At 44.4% G+C, this 15,798-nt stretch overlaps 1 protein-coding gene across 1 annotated transcript in view; it reads right to left on the bottom strand.

Annotated features, from left to right (window-relative positions):
• The window catches only part of PIGL (phosphatidylinositol glycan anchor biosynthesis class L), a 143,318-nt gene that overhangs the window by 36,969 nt on the left and 90,551 nt on the right, over positions 1-15,798 (bottom strand). The window contains exons 3-4 of the mRNA XM_044283751.1: positions 7,286-7,376; positions 2,935-3,002 (exon numbers count right to left, since the gene is read on the bottom strand). Coding sequence (XP_044139686.1) covers positions 2,935-3,002; positions 7,286-7,376 — 159 coding nt within the window. The remainder of the gene's footprint in view (positions 1-2,934; positions 3,003-7,285; positions 7,377-15,798) is intronic.

The raw sequence follows: 15,798 nt of genomic DNA on the forward strand, positions 1-15,798 counted from the left end.
TGACAGTGGAGAGACGGATCCGGTATTTCAATGCATTTGTCAAACGGATCTGCATCCAGATATAGAAACAAATGATATCCGTTTGCACACTTATTTCCGGTTCCGGCAACGGAACTGCCTGCCGGATTCCTCTAACGCTAGTGTGAAAGTGCCCTTACAATGATTTTTATGTCTGATCGGGTTTGTTCAGTTTTGCAAACCGGACACAAAAACGCTGCTTGCGAACTGATGCATAGTGTTGCATCCTGATCAGTTTTGTCCCCATTGACAATGAATAGGGACAAAACTAATCCATTTAATTCAGGTTTTGAGACCCTCTGCCGGATCTCAAAACCTGAATTAAAAACGCAGATGTACAAGTAGCCTTAATTTGGAAAGATGTCCCCCAAAATGGAGAACTCACCTGGTAACTTGTATTCATCTGTATCCCCGTTTTTACAATAGGGGTGGGCATTATCTCTGCAGTTAAAAGACCAGGAGGTTCATGGCAGCCTATGGCGTTGTCACCTATGAATAAATCCTCCCTCTTCCTAAATGTCTCTACCTTATGTGTATTTCTAAGTGCAGATGGAGACAAGATCTTGGGCTCACAAAGGTCCCTGCACTGCCTAAAAACACACAAACCCCATGGACTGCAGGGAACGGTCAGCAGTTCATGAGTGATTTTGCAGATGGAGGCAGTAGATCTTTCCTCCAGCACCAGATTTCCACTTTTATTTAATTTTTTCGCAACTGAGCAACATAACAGGCTACTTTCACACTGGCGTTCCTGGGTCCACTTGTGAGATCCATTCAGGGCTCTCACAAGCGGCCCAAAACGGATCAGTTCAGCCCCAGTGCATTCTGAATGGATAAGGATCTGTTCAGAATGCATCAGTTTGGCTCCGCTCCGCCTCGGAAGTTTTGATGTCCGCCTGACGATGCAGAGCCAAACGGATCCGTCCTGACTTGTCAATGGGGACGGATCCGTTTTCACTGACACAATATGGTGCAATTAAAAACGGATCCATCTCCCATTGACTTTCAATGTAAGTCAGGACGGATCCGTTTTGACTTAGACTTTTTTTTTTAAGAATAATGCAAACGGATCCGATCTGAATGGATACAAGCGTTTGCATTATCGGTGCGGATCCGTCTGTGCAGATACAAGACTGATCCGCACCGAACGCAGGTGTGAAAGTAGCCTAAGGCACAGGTACATGAAGAGCTATATTCTATGTCTGCAATATTGTGGGGTGCAGAATAAATAAGGAATACAGTTCTACACACATACAAGGGGAGGGGGGTGCAGAAAGAAAAGAAGGGAGAAAGAGAAAGAAAAAATGGGCTGCAAGGGACAAGAAGGGTTATACTGGGGAAATGAGAGATGGAAATAGCTCCTTCAGGATCTTCACAGCTACACGGAAAACATATTCATCATGTCATAAGACAATATAGCTGTGGTGTATGAAATACATGACAGCACTTTACAGTTGTGTAAGGAACCATAGAGGACCTGTCAGAACGTCTTATTAGAAAATATCTGTATTCACCATTAAATTAAAACTCTAGAGAAGGGATGGTCAACATGCGCATCTCCAGCTGTTGCAAAACTACCACTTCCATCATGCCTGGGCAGCCTTTAGCGATCAGGGAATGCTGGGAGTTGTAGTTTTGCAAACAGCTGGAGGGCTGCAGGTTGGGCATCCCTGCTCTAGAGCATCTTTTCTGCAATCTCTGTGCTGTACCGTTCTTCTGTAATTCCTACTGGAAATGTAGAAATGGGCACCAAAGGGGTGCGTTCATAGAACAGACCGCTCCTCTTTCACTAACAAATGGTTCCTGTGGGGCCGCACACCTCCAACGTTACAGATGGAGACAGAGGGAGACTTGGGGGAATCTATCAAACCATGTAATGGCAGTTTTTGTCTGTTAAAAAAAGGTTGCAAATTTTGCCACAAGACAATTTAGAGCAAAAGCTTGCAACTATTTCTGATTTATTCATTTTCTCCACTTTTGAAAAGCAGGAAAGTGGGCTTGGTAGGTGTACACCAAACTTATCAAATGTGACTTGCACATTTATACAAATAGGGGAAAGTGAGAAACATCTCTACAATAAAATTTAAAAAAAAATTCTGATGCTCCATATATCATGCAATGTTTGATAAATGTGGCACAATTTTTTTGCAGAGCTGCGAAACTGACTTTAATAAATTGCCCCTCATGGTAAACCTTCCCCTATATTTCTAATGGGGGAATGCATGGCAAGGCGGGACAGCTAACGGAATCTGCTCTTTCTCCCCATTAACCACCTTTATACGATGGGGGTATTCCCATCATGAGTTTTCATACTTACCTGCGTCCAGCGCGACGTTCACTTCCTGGATTCGGCTGGGCTTGATTGACGTCTTCTATCGGCGTGCGCATTCACAGCTCTGTACTATACTGGCCAGGAAGAAGTAATCATGGCGCATGCGCGGTGGCGTGCGCGTTCAGGACATTGCGCGGCCGGCCGGGAGAAAATCTTCAGTCTCCTGCGCAAGCGCGGCCCGGTCGGATTCGACAGGCGAGAGGTGGCCGTAACCAAGGGAGACGAAAGACAACAATCAGGTAAGAGGGGACTTATTTTCTCAAAAAGGGTGGAAATTGGGTAATAAAATGTATTTACAAAAATGATCACTGTCAAATCATTAACATTTAACAGTGATCATTGTGATGGGAATACCCCTTTAAGTTCTTGGCTTGTTTTCCCGCAGCTCAAAATATCTGAACCCAGGATGTAATAACCACTGAGTCAGCGGACTGCATCTCCGAAAGATGAAAACATGGGGTGTTACATAAGCAGAACTGATAAAGTGCTCACCTATGGGGCTGTGCATGCAGAGCTCTATGAACAGATAAGATTCAGCAATAAACTTGTGCACGGTAGTAAAACAATACAATAAAGTACGCTACCTTACTGCATGGTACAAGGAGATATGGTTGGAATGTCCACTTACACCCCCCTCATCAAACGTGATCACCTGAAAACGCAGCAAACAAATTCGTATCACTGAAAGGAAAAAATCATCAGCAAAGGCCATAAAATACAGGGTTAAAGGGCATCTGTCAGCAGATCTGTACCTATGACACTGGCAGTCCTGTTACATGTGCGATTGGCAGCTGAAGACGTCTGTATTGGTCCCATGAGTCTGCATTGCTGAGAAAAATGATTCCTTAATATATGCAAATAAGCCTCTAGGAGCAATGGGGGTGTTGCCAATGCCATTACACCTAGAGGCTCAGCTCTCTCTGCAGCTGCCGCCCCTCTGCACTTTGATTGACAGGGCCAGGCGTGATGACATTTTCACTGCCTCCCCTTGTCAAAGTGCAGAGGACGCAGCAGTTGCAGAGAGAACAGAGCCGCTCGGAGTAATGGCAACGCCCTCATTGCTCCTAGAGGCTTATTTGCATATATTAAGGAATCATTTTTCTCAGCAATGCGGGCACATATGTACATGGGGCCAACACAAATGCCTTAAGCTGCCAAGTGCACATGTAACAGGTCAGCCAGTGTCATAGGTACAAATCTGCTGACAGATGCCCTTTAAGTAACTAACACCCCCCCCCCCCCCAGTCCGCATAAGGAGGTGATATTTAAGCGCTGCACCCCTTGACAACGGTGGGCCAGAGGTATTACTGCACAGGTACCATTCTCTCAGTCTCTTTGATCTCAAGATCTGTAATACCAACCATGGTATGACATATCCTATAGATATAATATGCCATACAATATAAGATGGGAATATCTTAGTATGCAGTATGAGGGGGCAGAAAAAAAAGCCCTCAAAAGCTGGCATTGGAAAATGTAAAGACTGGGTTGGGCCAGGGTTATTACTATTCAGTATGCGTCCTATAGTGGGACCTGCAGACCACCACAATTTGTAAATTTTTAAAATGTTTACAACATATTTAAATCTGGTAGGGTAGTTCTTTTTTACCATATGCTTTGTAATCGAGCCCTAAATAGTGGGAAGCCTGCGAGTGAATAAAGGTTATTCCATTATATCAAAATACCAGTTAATTCTTGCATTTCACACATGCAGATGTTGGTTTTAATATTAAAAACCGTAAAAATACAGCGTTGGATCATTTAATATTTACAAGTAATCTTTTGATTTCTGACCTACCTCCCTTCTACCACTAGAGGGCTCATGATCTACACAAACTGGGAAATTCGTTTTTGATGCTTGTGTTTTGACCAGGGCAGCAGATAAACAAGTAGTGATACTATCTCCTTCCGTGTGATACTTATTACACGTAATGTTACTTAATAAAGAGTGTAGCTCCTTACGCCGCACAATCCACTGCAGAGAGTGGCTGATATTAGCTGTACACCTGTAACGATATGAATTTGATATTTGCATAATTCATACAGGGTGTGAGTGATATTATTGTCTTGTAGCTTGTGCTGTACAAATCTTAAAGGGGTAATCTCATCTCAGACAATGTCTTATAGCTGTGGGTCCCACCGCTGGGACCCGCACCTATATCGAGAACGGGGCCCCGCAAGTGAAGGAGGGCTCACTGCGCAGCGCAGGCTCGGCTATTTCCGTTTGCCTCATAGAAATGAATGGGAGCGGGGGCCGCACATGCGCGGTGCGCTCCCATTCACTTCTATGGGGAGCCGGCTTGGTGGTATTCACTTCTATGGGGAGCCGGCTTGGTGGTGGCCGGACCGGAGTCCTCCAGCCACCACCTTGCGGGGCTCCATTCCCGATATAGGTGCGGGACCCACACCTATAAGACAATGGGGGCATATCCTAGCGATTGGTCCCCATTGTCCATGATGAGACAACTCCTTTAAGACTGGAAAAAGCCAAAAGGTCCAATTATTCCTTTTGCTAGCAGCTGTAAATGTTATGTTGCTCCAGAAAAAGCCAAAAAAAACTTCTAGTTAGTGATCTGTCAGTATATAAACATTTCTTACAGATTTGAAAATTCGCCTAAAGGGATTCTCTACCTTCTATCGAAACAGAAACCTGTGGGGGGAGGGCCACAACCGAAATAACACTGTTATCACCAGGGATGCTCTCTTTTTTTGAATATTCGTATGTGGGAAGAGAGTAAAAATGTGGTTGTTTATTGATTTCCAATAAAAGTAGGATAGAGCAGACTTAAAGGGGTTGTCTCCCTTCAGCAAATAGCATTTAGGGTCCATTCACACGTCCTGTTTTTTTTCATCCTGAAAAACGGTCCGTTTTTTGCGGATCCGTTGTTCCTGAAAATGTTTCCGTATGTCATCCGTTTTTTGCGGATCCGCAAAAAACGGGAGCATGTATACATTTCAATAATCAAATAAAGTTGTTTGGATTTCTTTGAAAAAAAATTGAAAAAAAAAAATAAAAAAAAAAAATTTGTTATGTGTTTCCAGGAACGGAATCCGCAAAAAACGGATGACATACGGAATGACATCCGAATGTCATCCGTTTTTTGCGGATCCATTGACTTTGTATTGCACCAGGATCCGATTTTTCAGGACAAGAATAGGACATGTTTTATATTTAAACGGACATGCGGAACGGAACAACGGAAACGGACAGCACACATTGTGCTGTCCGATTTTTTCCAGGACCCATTGAAAATGAATGGGTCCAGATCTGGTCCTGATCTGTTCCTGAAAAAACGGAACAGATCAGGAAAGAAAAAACGGACGTGTGAATGGACCCTTATTCTGTAGAGGAAGTTAATACAAGGCACTTACTAATGTATTGTGATTGTCCATGCTGCCTCCTTTGCTGGCTGGATTCATTTTTCCTGTACATTATACACTGCTCTTATCCAGAAATCACGGTCATTGCTGCAGTGCAGACCACAGGTGGACAAGACGGTTTTCATTGGTACCATTTTGGGCAACATAACAACTTTGATTGCTTATTATTGCGTTTTTTTTGTGGCGAATAAAGGGAAAAAAAGCTCTGCCATTATTTTTTTCTTTTACGGTGTTCACTGTGCGGGATAAATTACGTGATAATTGTATAGTTATGGATGCAGAGAGGCAAAATCCATGGAGGGTATTTTATTTTTGTTAAGAATTTTTTTTGTTTTCTGCAATCCACAAGGGCGCTTTGCCATGCGACCGTTGGATCGCTTCTAAAATACATATAGGGGAAGCAGCTGCTTTGGGGCCCACCTAGGAAGAGGACTAAAAGATTTTATTTTCTTGGCCACCTCGACAGTATTACAAAATGACATTATATTCAGAGACGCTGTAGGGAACGGGCGGAGGGGCTGCCGGGCCTCGTCTGAGAGGGTGATCTTGACTAGCAACAGAAGTGGGGGTTTCACGGGAGGACGGGGTTGTGAAGAAGTTTCTGAGGTAGCCCCATTCAAAAATTTGCTGTGGAGCCCAGTCATTTATAGTTACGCCACTGAATACACTGCACTACTTATGTAGAATCCTGGCACAGCCTGATAGGCATACACTGCAGGCAGACCTGGTGGCCTTCATTAGGCCTCCATCTGTCACATGAAGACAGGGTACCAATGCCTGACAGAAGGAGCGCCCTCCTACACAAGTAGATGCCGCGGTCGCTATTGACCGTATCTTCTAGGGCAGTGATGGCTAACCTTGGCACTCCAGCTGTGGTGAAACTACGACTCCCAGCATGCTCCATTTATTTCTATAGAGTTCTGAGAGCAGCCAAGCAAGCGGGGCATCTTGGGAGTTGTAGTTTTACCACAGCTGGAGTGCCAAGGTTAGCCATCACTGTTCTAGGGGGTTCAATGGCCCGGATTACCGCTTCTGCCATTAGAGCAGGAGTCCAGCTGCCACACTCCGGCAGATTATTTTTTTTTTTGTAGTGTGTGGATGACATTTCTTTCATTTCATTCACTTTGCATTTGCTGTAAAATGATGTGGATTTGCCACCTGAAATAAACATCAGGGAATCCGTAGCATTTCAGTCCCATCTGAAGATACCCCAAATGTGCTTCTACCATTCCTGAAAAAAGGTGACAGTGATAACTTACCATTAACGGTATATAGAATCTAGCTACTGGTTTCCTCCCAGACGATACTACACTCTGTCATCACTGTCATATTACAGTGACACACAGATGCTTGGGATCCTACCTTGAAATGTTTAAAAGGCTATGCTAGGCATAAAAAAGCTATATAGATATGTGATAAATGTTAGATCGGTGAAGGTTTGACCATTAGTATTTGGGCTCCTCCTGGCCGCATGACTGGAGTTTGTATGGGGCAACGGCTGAGCATGTACACTGCCACGTCTTTAATGACAGGTAGAGGGAAGAATACACTCACCAGGTCAATGTTCTTCTCCTGAATGTGGTTCAGTATGAGAGACGAGAGGAGACGCTCATCCCACTTCACTGTAGGACTGTCAGGCAGGTCGCTGTTAAAGAAAATGAATTCATAAGAAGTTAATATATTTCCCATATAATAGTAACACGCCTAAGGGCTCATTCAGGCGGCCGTGTGAATGAGTCTGCATCCGTTCCGCAATTTTGCGGAATGGGTGTGGACCCATTAATTTCAATGGTGCCACAAAAGATGTGTGCTGTCCGCGGAATAGATAAGAGTTTGTCCTATTCTTGTCCGCAATTTCGAACAAGAATAGGCATTTTCTATTGTGGTTGTGGCCATGTGCGGTACGCAAATTGCGGAACACTCTCAGCCGATATCCGTGTTTTGCGGATCCGCAAAGCACTACGGCCGTATGAATGGGCCAGAAGTTCCACAAGCTGCCCAACATCTGCCATCCCAAATTTGGGGTTCCAGTCCTGGCTGACATAGTGCCCATTTAACATCGGATTTAGGACCCGAGGTACAGGGCTGGTTCTAGCTTTGTTAAAAAGAGGTTGTCATGTACTATATGATGTCTGAGTTTCATCTTTTACATTAGTCATGGGATAACCCCCTTTAACTCTATCTCTCCACAAAAAAGAACAAGCACATAAGTTTGAGCAGAACATGAATTTTGGCATCCGATTGGGTCGGCTGAACAAATGTTAGGTGGCAGCTAACTGATGTCTGGGTCAGTTACGATAGGTTTCTGGACAATGGCACCGATCTAAACATACCATGACATTTTCCAAACCATTTGTTACTGGAGACGAGCAAGTGATCTGAACCTGCTGCTCTCTGGATAGCGGTGTTTGCATGCCTCGGAGAGGTGCTATTTAGTTTTGCAAAACATCTGAGGTTCTACATGTCTGATGTAATTCAATAGTCAGGGAAAAACAAATGCTCCTGTGTAATTTGGTAAACCTGGCAATGAACACAATGCATTTGCCTCACTGCTTACAGGTTAGTATGTATCTGCTCCTGAGTGATGAACAATTGATGAACAAGAGTTCACCGTCTCCCACCCCATGGTGCCCCTTTATTTCTTGCACTGTTTACAAGTGATATATACACAGGAATAGTCTATGAATGGACAAAAGGGATAGCCTTCTGTAACAGACAGACACAATACTTACAAAAACCTGATGTCTGATGCCTCACCATACACTTTATTTACAGCCAATACAATACTATAGTATTACTATACGTAAATAGCCATATCTGAAAAGGTGCATACCTCCAGAGTATGTCATATCCTCTCCTGGTAGCAATGCTTCCAGGTAGGAATACATTTGTGCACATTTTGGTTTTCTTAGATTGGTACCGAGGTACAGTAGAGGCCCCATGTCCATAATGGAGTTGTGACATGGCTGTGTGCATGAGCTCTAAGGCTTATTTAACACGAGCGATACAGATTGTGTCAGAATCAGTTCAGGATAAAACGGAAAGGCTTTGCACACAAGTTGAATCCGTTTTTTCTGTGATTGTGTTCTGTGCTTGCATTTTTTTCGTCCGGATTGCATCTGTTTTTCACACACATGAAGAAAAACTGAAGAATAACAATCTACACCTCCTAGGAAACATCAGTGAAAAACGCATTGCATCCGGAAGCCTTCTGTTTTTCACACAATCTCCATTCACTTCTATGGAGCCAGAGCTGCGTGAATAACACAGACTATATGCTGCCATTTTTCCGGAATGTAAAGATGATGCGTGAAAAACGACGCTCATGTACACAGGGTCATTGACATGATTGGTCAGGATTCAGTCCGGATGCTGTGTGTTCACTTTATGCGTCGCATCTGGACGGAAAACTTGCTTGTGTGAATAAGTTCTTACGGTTACTATATTCCAGGTCATTGCAGAAATTTCTGTGACTGAAAATGAATTCCAGTCATCTGAGGGCGCATTCACATCACTAAAAAAAAAGCGTCCAAAAGCTAACAGTCACTACTCTGTGCTCCTCCTTGACCTGTCCTCTGCCTTTGACACTGTTGACCACTCTCTCCTGTTACAAACCCTCTCTTCCCTCGGCATCAAAGACCTGGCCCTCTCCTGGATCTCCTCGTACCTCACCGACAGAACCTTCACAGTTTCCCATTTATCCACCATCTCCTCGTCACGCGCCTCTCCGTTGGTGTCCCTCGAGGCTCTGTCCTGTCCCCTACTTTTCTCCATTTATACATTCAGTATGGGACAGCTTATAGAGTCCCATGGCTTCCAATACGACCGCTATGCTGATGACACTCAAATCCAGAATCCCAGCGTGTCTGTCGGCTATATCTTCATTCTACTCCTCCCGCTTCGTAAAACTCAAGCTGAAGAAAACTGAATTCATTCTCATTCCCCGATGTCACTCAGCCCCCCTACCTGACCTGTCGAGACCTGTTAATAGCACAACCCTTTCTCCAGTAACATTTGATTCTGCCATGTCCTTTAAGACACACATCCAAAACCTCACCTCCACCTGCCGCTTTAAACTTAAGAACATCTCTTGTATTCGCTCCTAAACTCATCCCTGAGTCAACTAAAATGCTAGTGCATGTCTTCATCATCTCCCGCCTGGACTACTGTAACCTTCTCCTCTGTGGCCTCCATCTAGCTCTCTCACTCTGCTCCAATCTATTCTCAACTCTGTTGCCTGGTTAATCCAACTCTGCACAAAAATGGTCAGAGCACTGAGGCAATTCAGGCTATGAAGACACTCCAATTTAAAGGTAGACAATGGGCCCCTAAAGCAAGAGGGGGGAGTATACTAATTTAAAATATAACTTTTAATAAGATCAATGATAACAGACTAATAGAACTCACTACACGTAATTGAACATACACAGTCTTACCAGACCCTTTGTAGGTAGTGGGAGAGGTCCTTGGATACAGGAGACAGGAGACACTTCGATCATGCCGTGCGGGAATAGGGTGCATTCACTGTGGAGCCGCGTAGATGGAGCACTGGAAAGAATCCTATATAGCCCTATCTACACGGAGCACTCGCCTTAGAAAAGGCGACCCCGTCCGGTAGCCTGTCCCTATGGTGGGCCTGGCCCTAAAACTACAGAAGTTGTGCCAGTGGTTGGAGTATAAAATGCTTCCAATGGTCCCCCGACGTGGCACGTTTCTGTCCGTGACTCTTCAGGGAGAGACTGCAGGAAGGTAAGATATGGAGCCGCAGGTGAATATCCTGGGGCTGAGTACACACTGGGAGGGAAACAAGCCAGAGGGCTTGTACTCTGCTATCCTGGGGTAGGATGCAGAGTTGCACAGGAGGGGTAGTCCTGGGCAAGACGGTCCGGGGGACACTGTGCCTGGTCGCGGCTGGTTTATTGCTCTGTCACCCCTAACCAGAAGGGTTTCATTTGCTAGGGACCACAGTGTCCCCCGGACCGTCTTGCCCAGGACTACCCCTCCTGTGCAACTCTGCATCCTACCCCAGGATAGCAGAGTACAAGCCCTCTGGCTTGTTTCCCTCCCAGTGTGTACTCAGCCCCAGGATATTCACCTGCGGCTCCATATCTTACCTTCCTGCAGTCTCTCCCTGAAGAGTCACGGACAGAAACGTGCCACGTTGGGGGACCATTGGAAGCATTTTATACTCCAACCACTGGCACAACTTCTGTAGTTTTAGGGCCAGGCCCACCATAGGGACAGGCTACCGGACGGGGTCGCCTTTTCTAAGGCGAGTGCTCCGTGTAGATAGGTAGAGGCATAATAGCCCCTTTCACCTTGTTAGGGCTATATAGGATTCTTTCCAGTGCTCCATCTACGCGGCTCCACAGTGAATGCACCCTATTCCCGCACGGCATGATCGAAGTGTCTCCTGTCACCTGTATCCAAGGACCTCTCCCACTACCTACAAAGGGTCTGGTAAGACTGTTCACGTCTCCCCAGACGGAACAGATTCTCTGTTTATACCAGCCTGGTACCATTATTTGGTCGCTTATGTGTGTGTATGTTCAATTAGGGGTAGTGAGTTCTATTAGTCTGTTATCATTGATCTTATTAAAAGTTATATTTTAAATTAGTTTAATCCTCGTTTCTCCTCTGCCTCTACCCTCTACTAGTCCCTCCACTGGCTCCTCATTGCCCAGCGAATTAAGTTTAAAATACTAATAACTACATATAAGGCCGTCCACAAGCTGTCCCCTCCTTACATCTCTGGCCTGCTTTCCTAATACATCCCTCCAAGTAATCTCCGATCATCACAGGACCTAATTCTCTGTTCTCCTCTCATCTGTTCTTCACACAACTGACTGATTTCTCATGTGCCTCTCCTCTACTCTGGAACTCACTATCCCAACAAATCAGACTCTCCTCCATTATCCAAATCTGCATAAGTAACCTGAAAACCCACCTATAGGAAAGCCTACCACCTGCCATAGGCATGCTGCCAACACACCGCCACAAGAGCAGCCTTTACCCTCACCTACTGTGTTCTTCCCCCTTCTTCTAGATTGCAGGCAGGGACCTCTCTCCTTCTGTACCAGTCTGTTAATAGTTCCTTGCTTATTGTATTTTATATTATGTATTTGTAACTCCCTCTTGATGTATAGCCCTATGGAATTAATGGCACTTTCAAATAAATAATAATATTCAGTTTGTATCCGTTTTCATCAGTTCACAGGACTTTTCTCCCGTCTAAAATAACGGATCTCTGATGGATGTAGCACAAACTGATGCTCAAAATAATAGTTTATTTTTGGGGGGTATTCCACTTTTAGCATTCTGACTGTCACGGGACGCCAAGGCGCTCGCTCTCCTCAGCGCCGCCGGTGTCCCGTTTCTGTGCAGGATAGGGGGCGGGACGGACCGGCCGCGCATGTCTCCTCCGCGCGGACAGCGTCCCCAGTCCCCCCAGCAACCAGGCGAGGTCTGAGCACAGAGCTGGGCACTCGGTGCTCAGCTGTACCTCCTAGTGTGGGTCATGTGACGCTGGCCACGTCACATGACCCCAGCTAGCCAGTATTTAACAGGCAGCTATACATGTACAGTCTCTGGGAGCAAAGATCGCATGTTAAGAGTCTCCTAAGGTGACAAAATAAGTGAAAAGAAATGGAAACTTTTTTAAGACTATAAAAAAAAAATATTATAAAAATTCAAATCAACCCCTTTCACCATATTAATGACAAAACTAACAACAAAAATAAAGATCATTGTCATTGTCCGTACTATTAAAATGTAATTATTCTGTACGGTGAACAAAAAAAAATCAACATTGAGGATCTGCCGTTTTTTTTTTGCCTCATCTTCCAAAAAACTCAATTAAAAAAATGATCAAAAAAGCATATTCCAAAATAGTATTAATAAAAACTACAGATTGTCCCGCAAAACCTCCACCTGAATGGCTTGGCCACACATTCTGCCAGTTGGGCTCTGCCTACAACATGGGGCCACTTCTACGATTTTTTCCAGGGCCTCTGAGTTCCCAATCCGCCCCTGTGAATGTGTCACATACATATGAAAAGTTACATGCAGATTTTATGACAATTATATTGTCCAGAAAATGCCATGATTTGTCTAACTGAATGACAATTTTGGCTACTCCTCGAAGCAGGGGCGTAACTACCATAGCGGCAGACCATGCGACGGCTATGGGGGCCAGGGCAAGAGGGGGCCCAGTCTTAGTTGGGATTATCTCATCTTCTACTGGAGGTGAAAACTTGGTCAGGACTCTACCCTCTAAAAGGAACAACTTATAGCAAATGAGGCAGTGGAAAAATGGCCCAAGGGTCATTCAAAAGGGTTCAGGCGGAAAACCCTTCTGTCCTGTGTGGGGGACCTGGTTTGATCCTTGCTATGGGGCCCTTACTTCTCTATGTACGCAACTGCCTTGTCCGGTAGTGCAAATGGTGGTACATCCAGGGCAGAAGTCCAAGGGTCATAAGAGAACAGACCAAATCAAAAATAATAAGACGCTGGGATGCTTCTGATTTATATTTACCCGTGTCCCTGTACAACCAGCGCAATAACAGATACATGTAACTGTCCACAGAAAAACATTGCAAAAATAATGTATAAAACAAGCCCTGCACTGCGGTAATGACATCCAACGATACACTACTTCAGCGGTAATTTTATGTTCTGAAATAGCACAAATCTTATGTATCAAAAGGCAGTCAAGACCAAGAAGCAAAACTAAATGGAAAATCCATTTACGGCTGATTACACTGCAAATAGAGAGCTGCAGCGGAGCGCTCCTGAGCGAGCTACGGACGTCAAGACATTTATTTGTAAAGGATAAAGGTCACTTCTAGTTTACAGTCGGCCCTCGGTTACCTAATCCGGGTTCATATCCTCCACTCACTAGTACAGCTTCAATGTGAAAACAAAGAAAGAATTCTTCAGAAAAGTTTGAATATCTATAACTCCCAAAAAGTCAGCGGCTGATCTCATCCACAGAGACTCCTGCCACCATCTGAAAAAGATTTCCATTCCCACATGTAATACATCTATCCCATAGCTATCTATTCTATATATCTATTCTATCTATCTATCCTAAGTATCTATCTATCTAAAGCAGGCATGTCCAAACTGCGGATCTCCAGCTGTTGCAGAACTACAACTCCCAGCATGCCCTAATAGCTGTAAGCTATCCAGGCATGCTGGGAGATGTAGTTTTGCAACAACTGGAGGACCGCAGTTTGGACATGCCTGAAATTCTAAAGGCAAAGGAGATGAGGCCGCACCCCATATTCAGTGAAAGGGTGTTGGACTGGGGAGTACCCTTTTACTGAATTTGGAGTGATGCTTCATCATTTGCCTTTGGATCAACTAGACAGATTCTACCAAACAATACATCTGACTGTGCTGCTGATCTTTTGTTTTTTATCTATCTATCTATATTGTTCTGTCTCATATCTATCGTCCATCTGTCTATCTTTTTATCTCATATCAGTCTATCTAGGTATTTATTTATCTATCATCTGTCCATTTCACATCTACTGTATCTTACATTTTTCTGTTTCATATCTACCATCTATTCCGTCTGTATATCTCATATACCGTATATGCCGGCGTATAAGACGACTGGGCGTATAAGACGACCCCCAACTTTTACACTGAAAAAATAGAGTTTGGGATATACTCGCCGTATAAGACTACCCCTTTTTCAACACACAGCAGTACATTACTGCATCCCACCACCATCCCTGGGTACCTCTGCCATCCCTGCATCCCACCACCATCCATGGGTACCTCTGCCATCCCTGCATCCCACCACCATCCCTAGATACCACTGCCATCCCTGCATCCCACCACCATCCCTAGGTACCACCGCAATCCCATGGTATCACCACCATCCCTGCATCCCACCACCTTCCTTGTCCTCCCTCCCTGCCTCCCAGACCCTAAACATGTGCCACCTATACCCTGAACATGTTTTTGTTATGTTATTCTTCATATTCACATTCACATATGCACATCTGCGCCGCACTTAAATACGCCGCATGGAGATCTCGCACATGCGCAGGAGCGAGATGCGAGCGGCCGGGAGGGTGGCGGTACAAGGAGCATACAAGGTACAGAGCAGGGGGGAGGCATACAAGGTACAGAGCAGGGGCCGGTATACAAGGTACAGCGCAGGGGGGGCATATGCCGTGGGTTACATCGCAGCTCTCAGCTGCTGGGGATACAAGGCAATAGCTCGGGCTCTCTCTGTTGATAATTCGGGCGTCCCGGCACTGCAGCGCCCGCCATACCCGGCGTATAAAACGACCCCCGACTTTTGAGAAGATTTTCATGTGTTAAAAAGTAGTCTTATACGCAGGAATATACAGTAAATCTATCTAGGTATCTATTTATTTCATATCTATCTATCTTATAATTTTCTTGCAGATAGATAGATGAGAAGAGACCGATGATAAATAGAAAGATAACTAGATAGATTGATATGAGATGGACAGATGACAGATATGAGACAGAAAGATGTAAGATAGGTAGATGTGAAATAGAAAGATGACAGATAAATAGAAAGGTAGATGCCTAGATAGGCAGATGAATTGATCATAGACATAAGATAGATAGATAGATAGATAGATAGATAGGAGATAACAAAACAGATAGATGGAATAGACAATAGATATTAGACCGAAAGATGTAAGAGATAGAAAAACAATAAGTAGATATGAGACAGAAAAATAGAACATAGGCATAGATAGCTATGAGATAGGTAGATAAATACATGGATAGATAAATATGAGATAGATAGATAGATAGATAGATAAAAGATAGATATACATTAATGTAGAGTCACTTTATGGTGTGAAATTCTGCAGTTGCATGATTGGACGGGGATAATATTACAACATAAAGCATGGCGTGCCAGTGTCAGACCAATGTGCTTGGTTCCCTCAAAAATAATGAAGTAAGATTTATTTTGGGAAGAATTCCAAGTGAAACCCATTTGGGCATTATAGGAATGGAATGAGGTCAGGAGGGATACATTAATATTAGGTGTGACAAGCTGAAGAAAGGCC

This window comes from Bufo gargarizans, chromosome 3 (genome assembly GCF_014858855.1).
Source record: "Bufo gargarizans isolate SCDJY-AF-19 chromosome 3, ASM1485885v1, whole genome shotgun sequence".
Taxonomy (NCBI): Eukaryota; Metazoa; Chordata; class Amphibia; order Anura; family Bufonidae; genus Bufo; species Bufo gargarizans.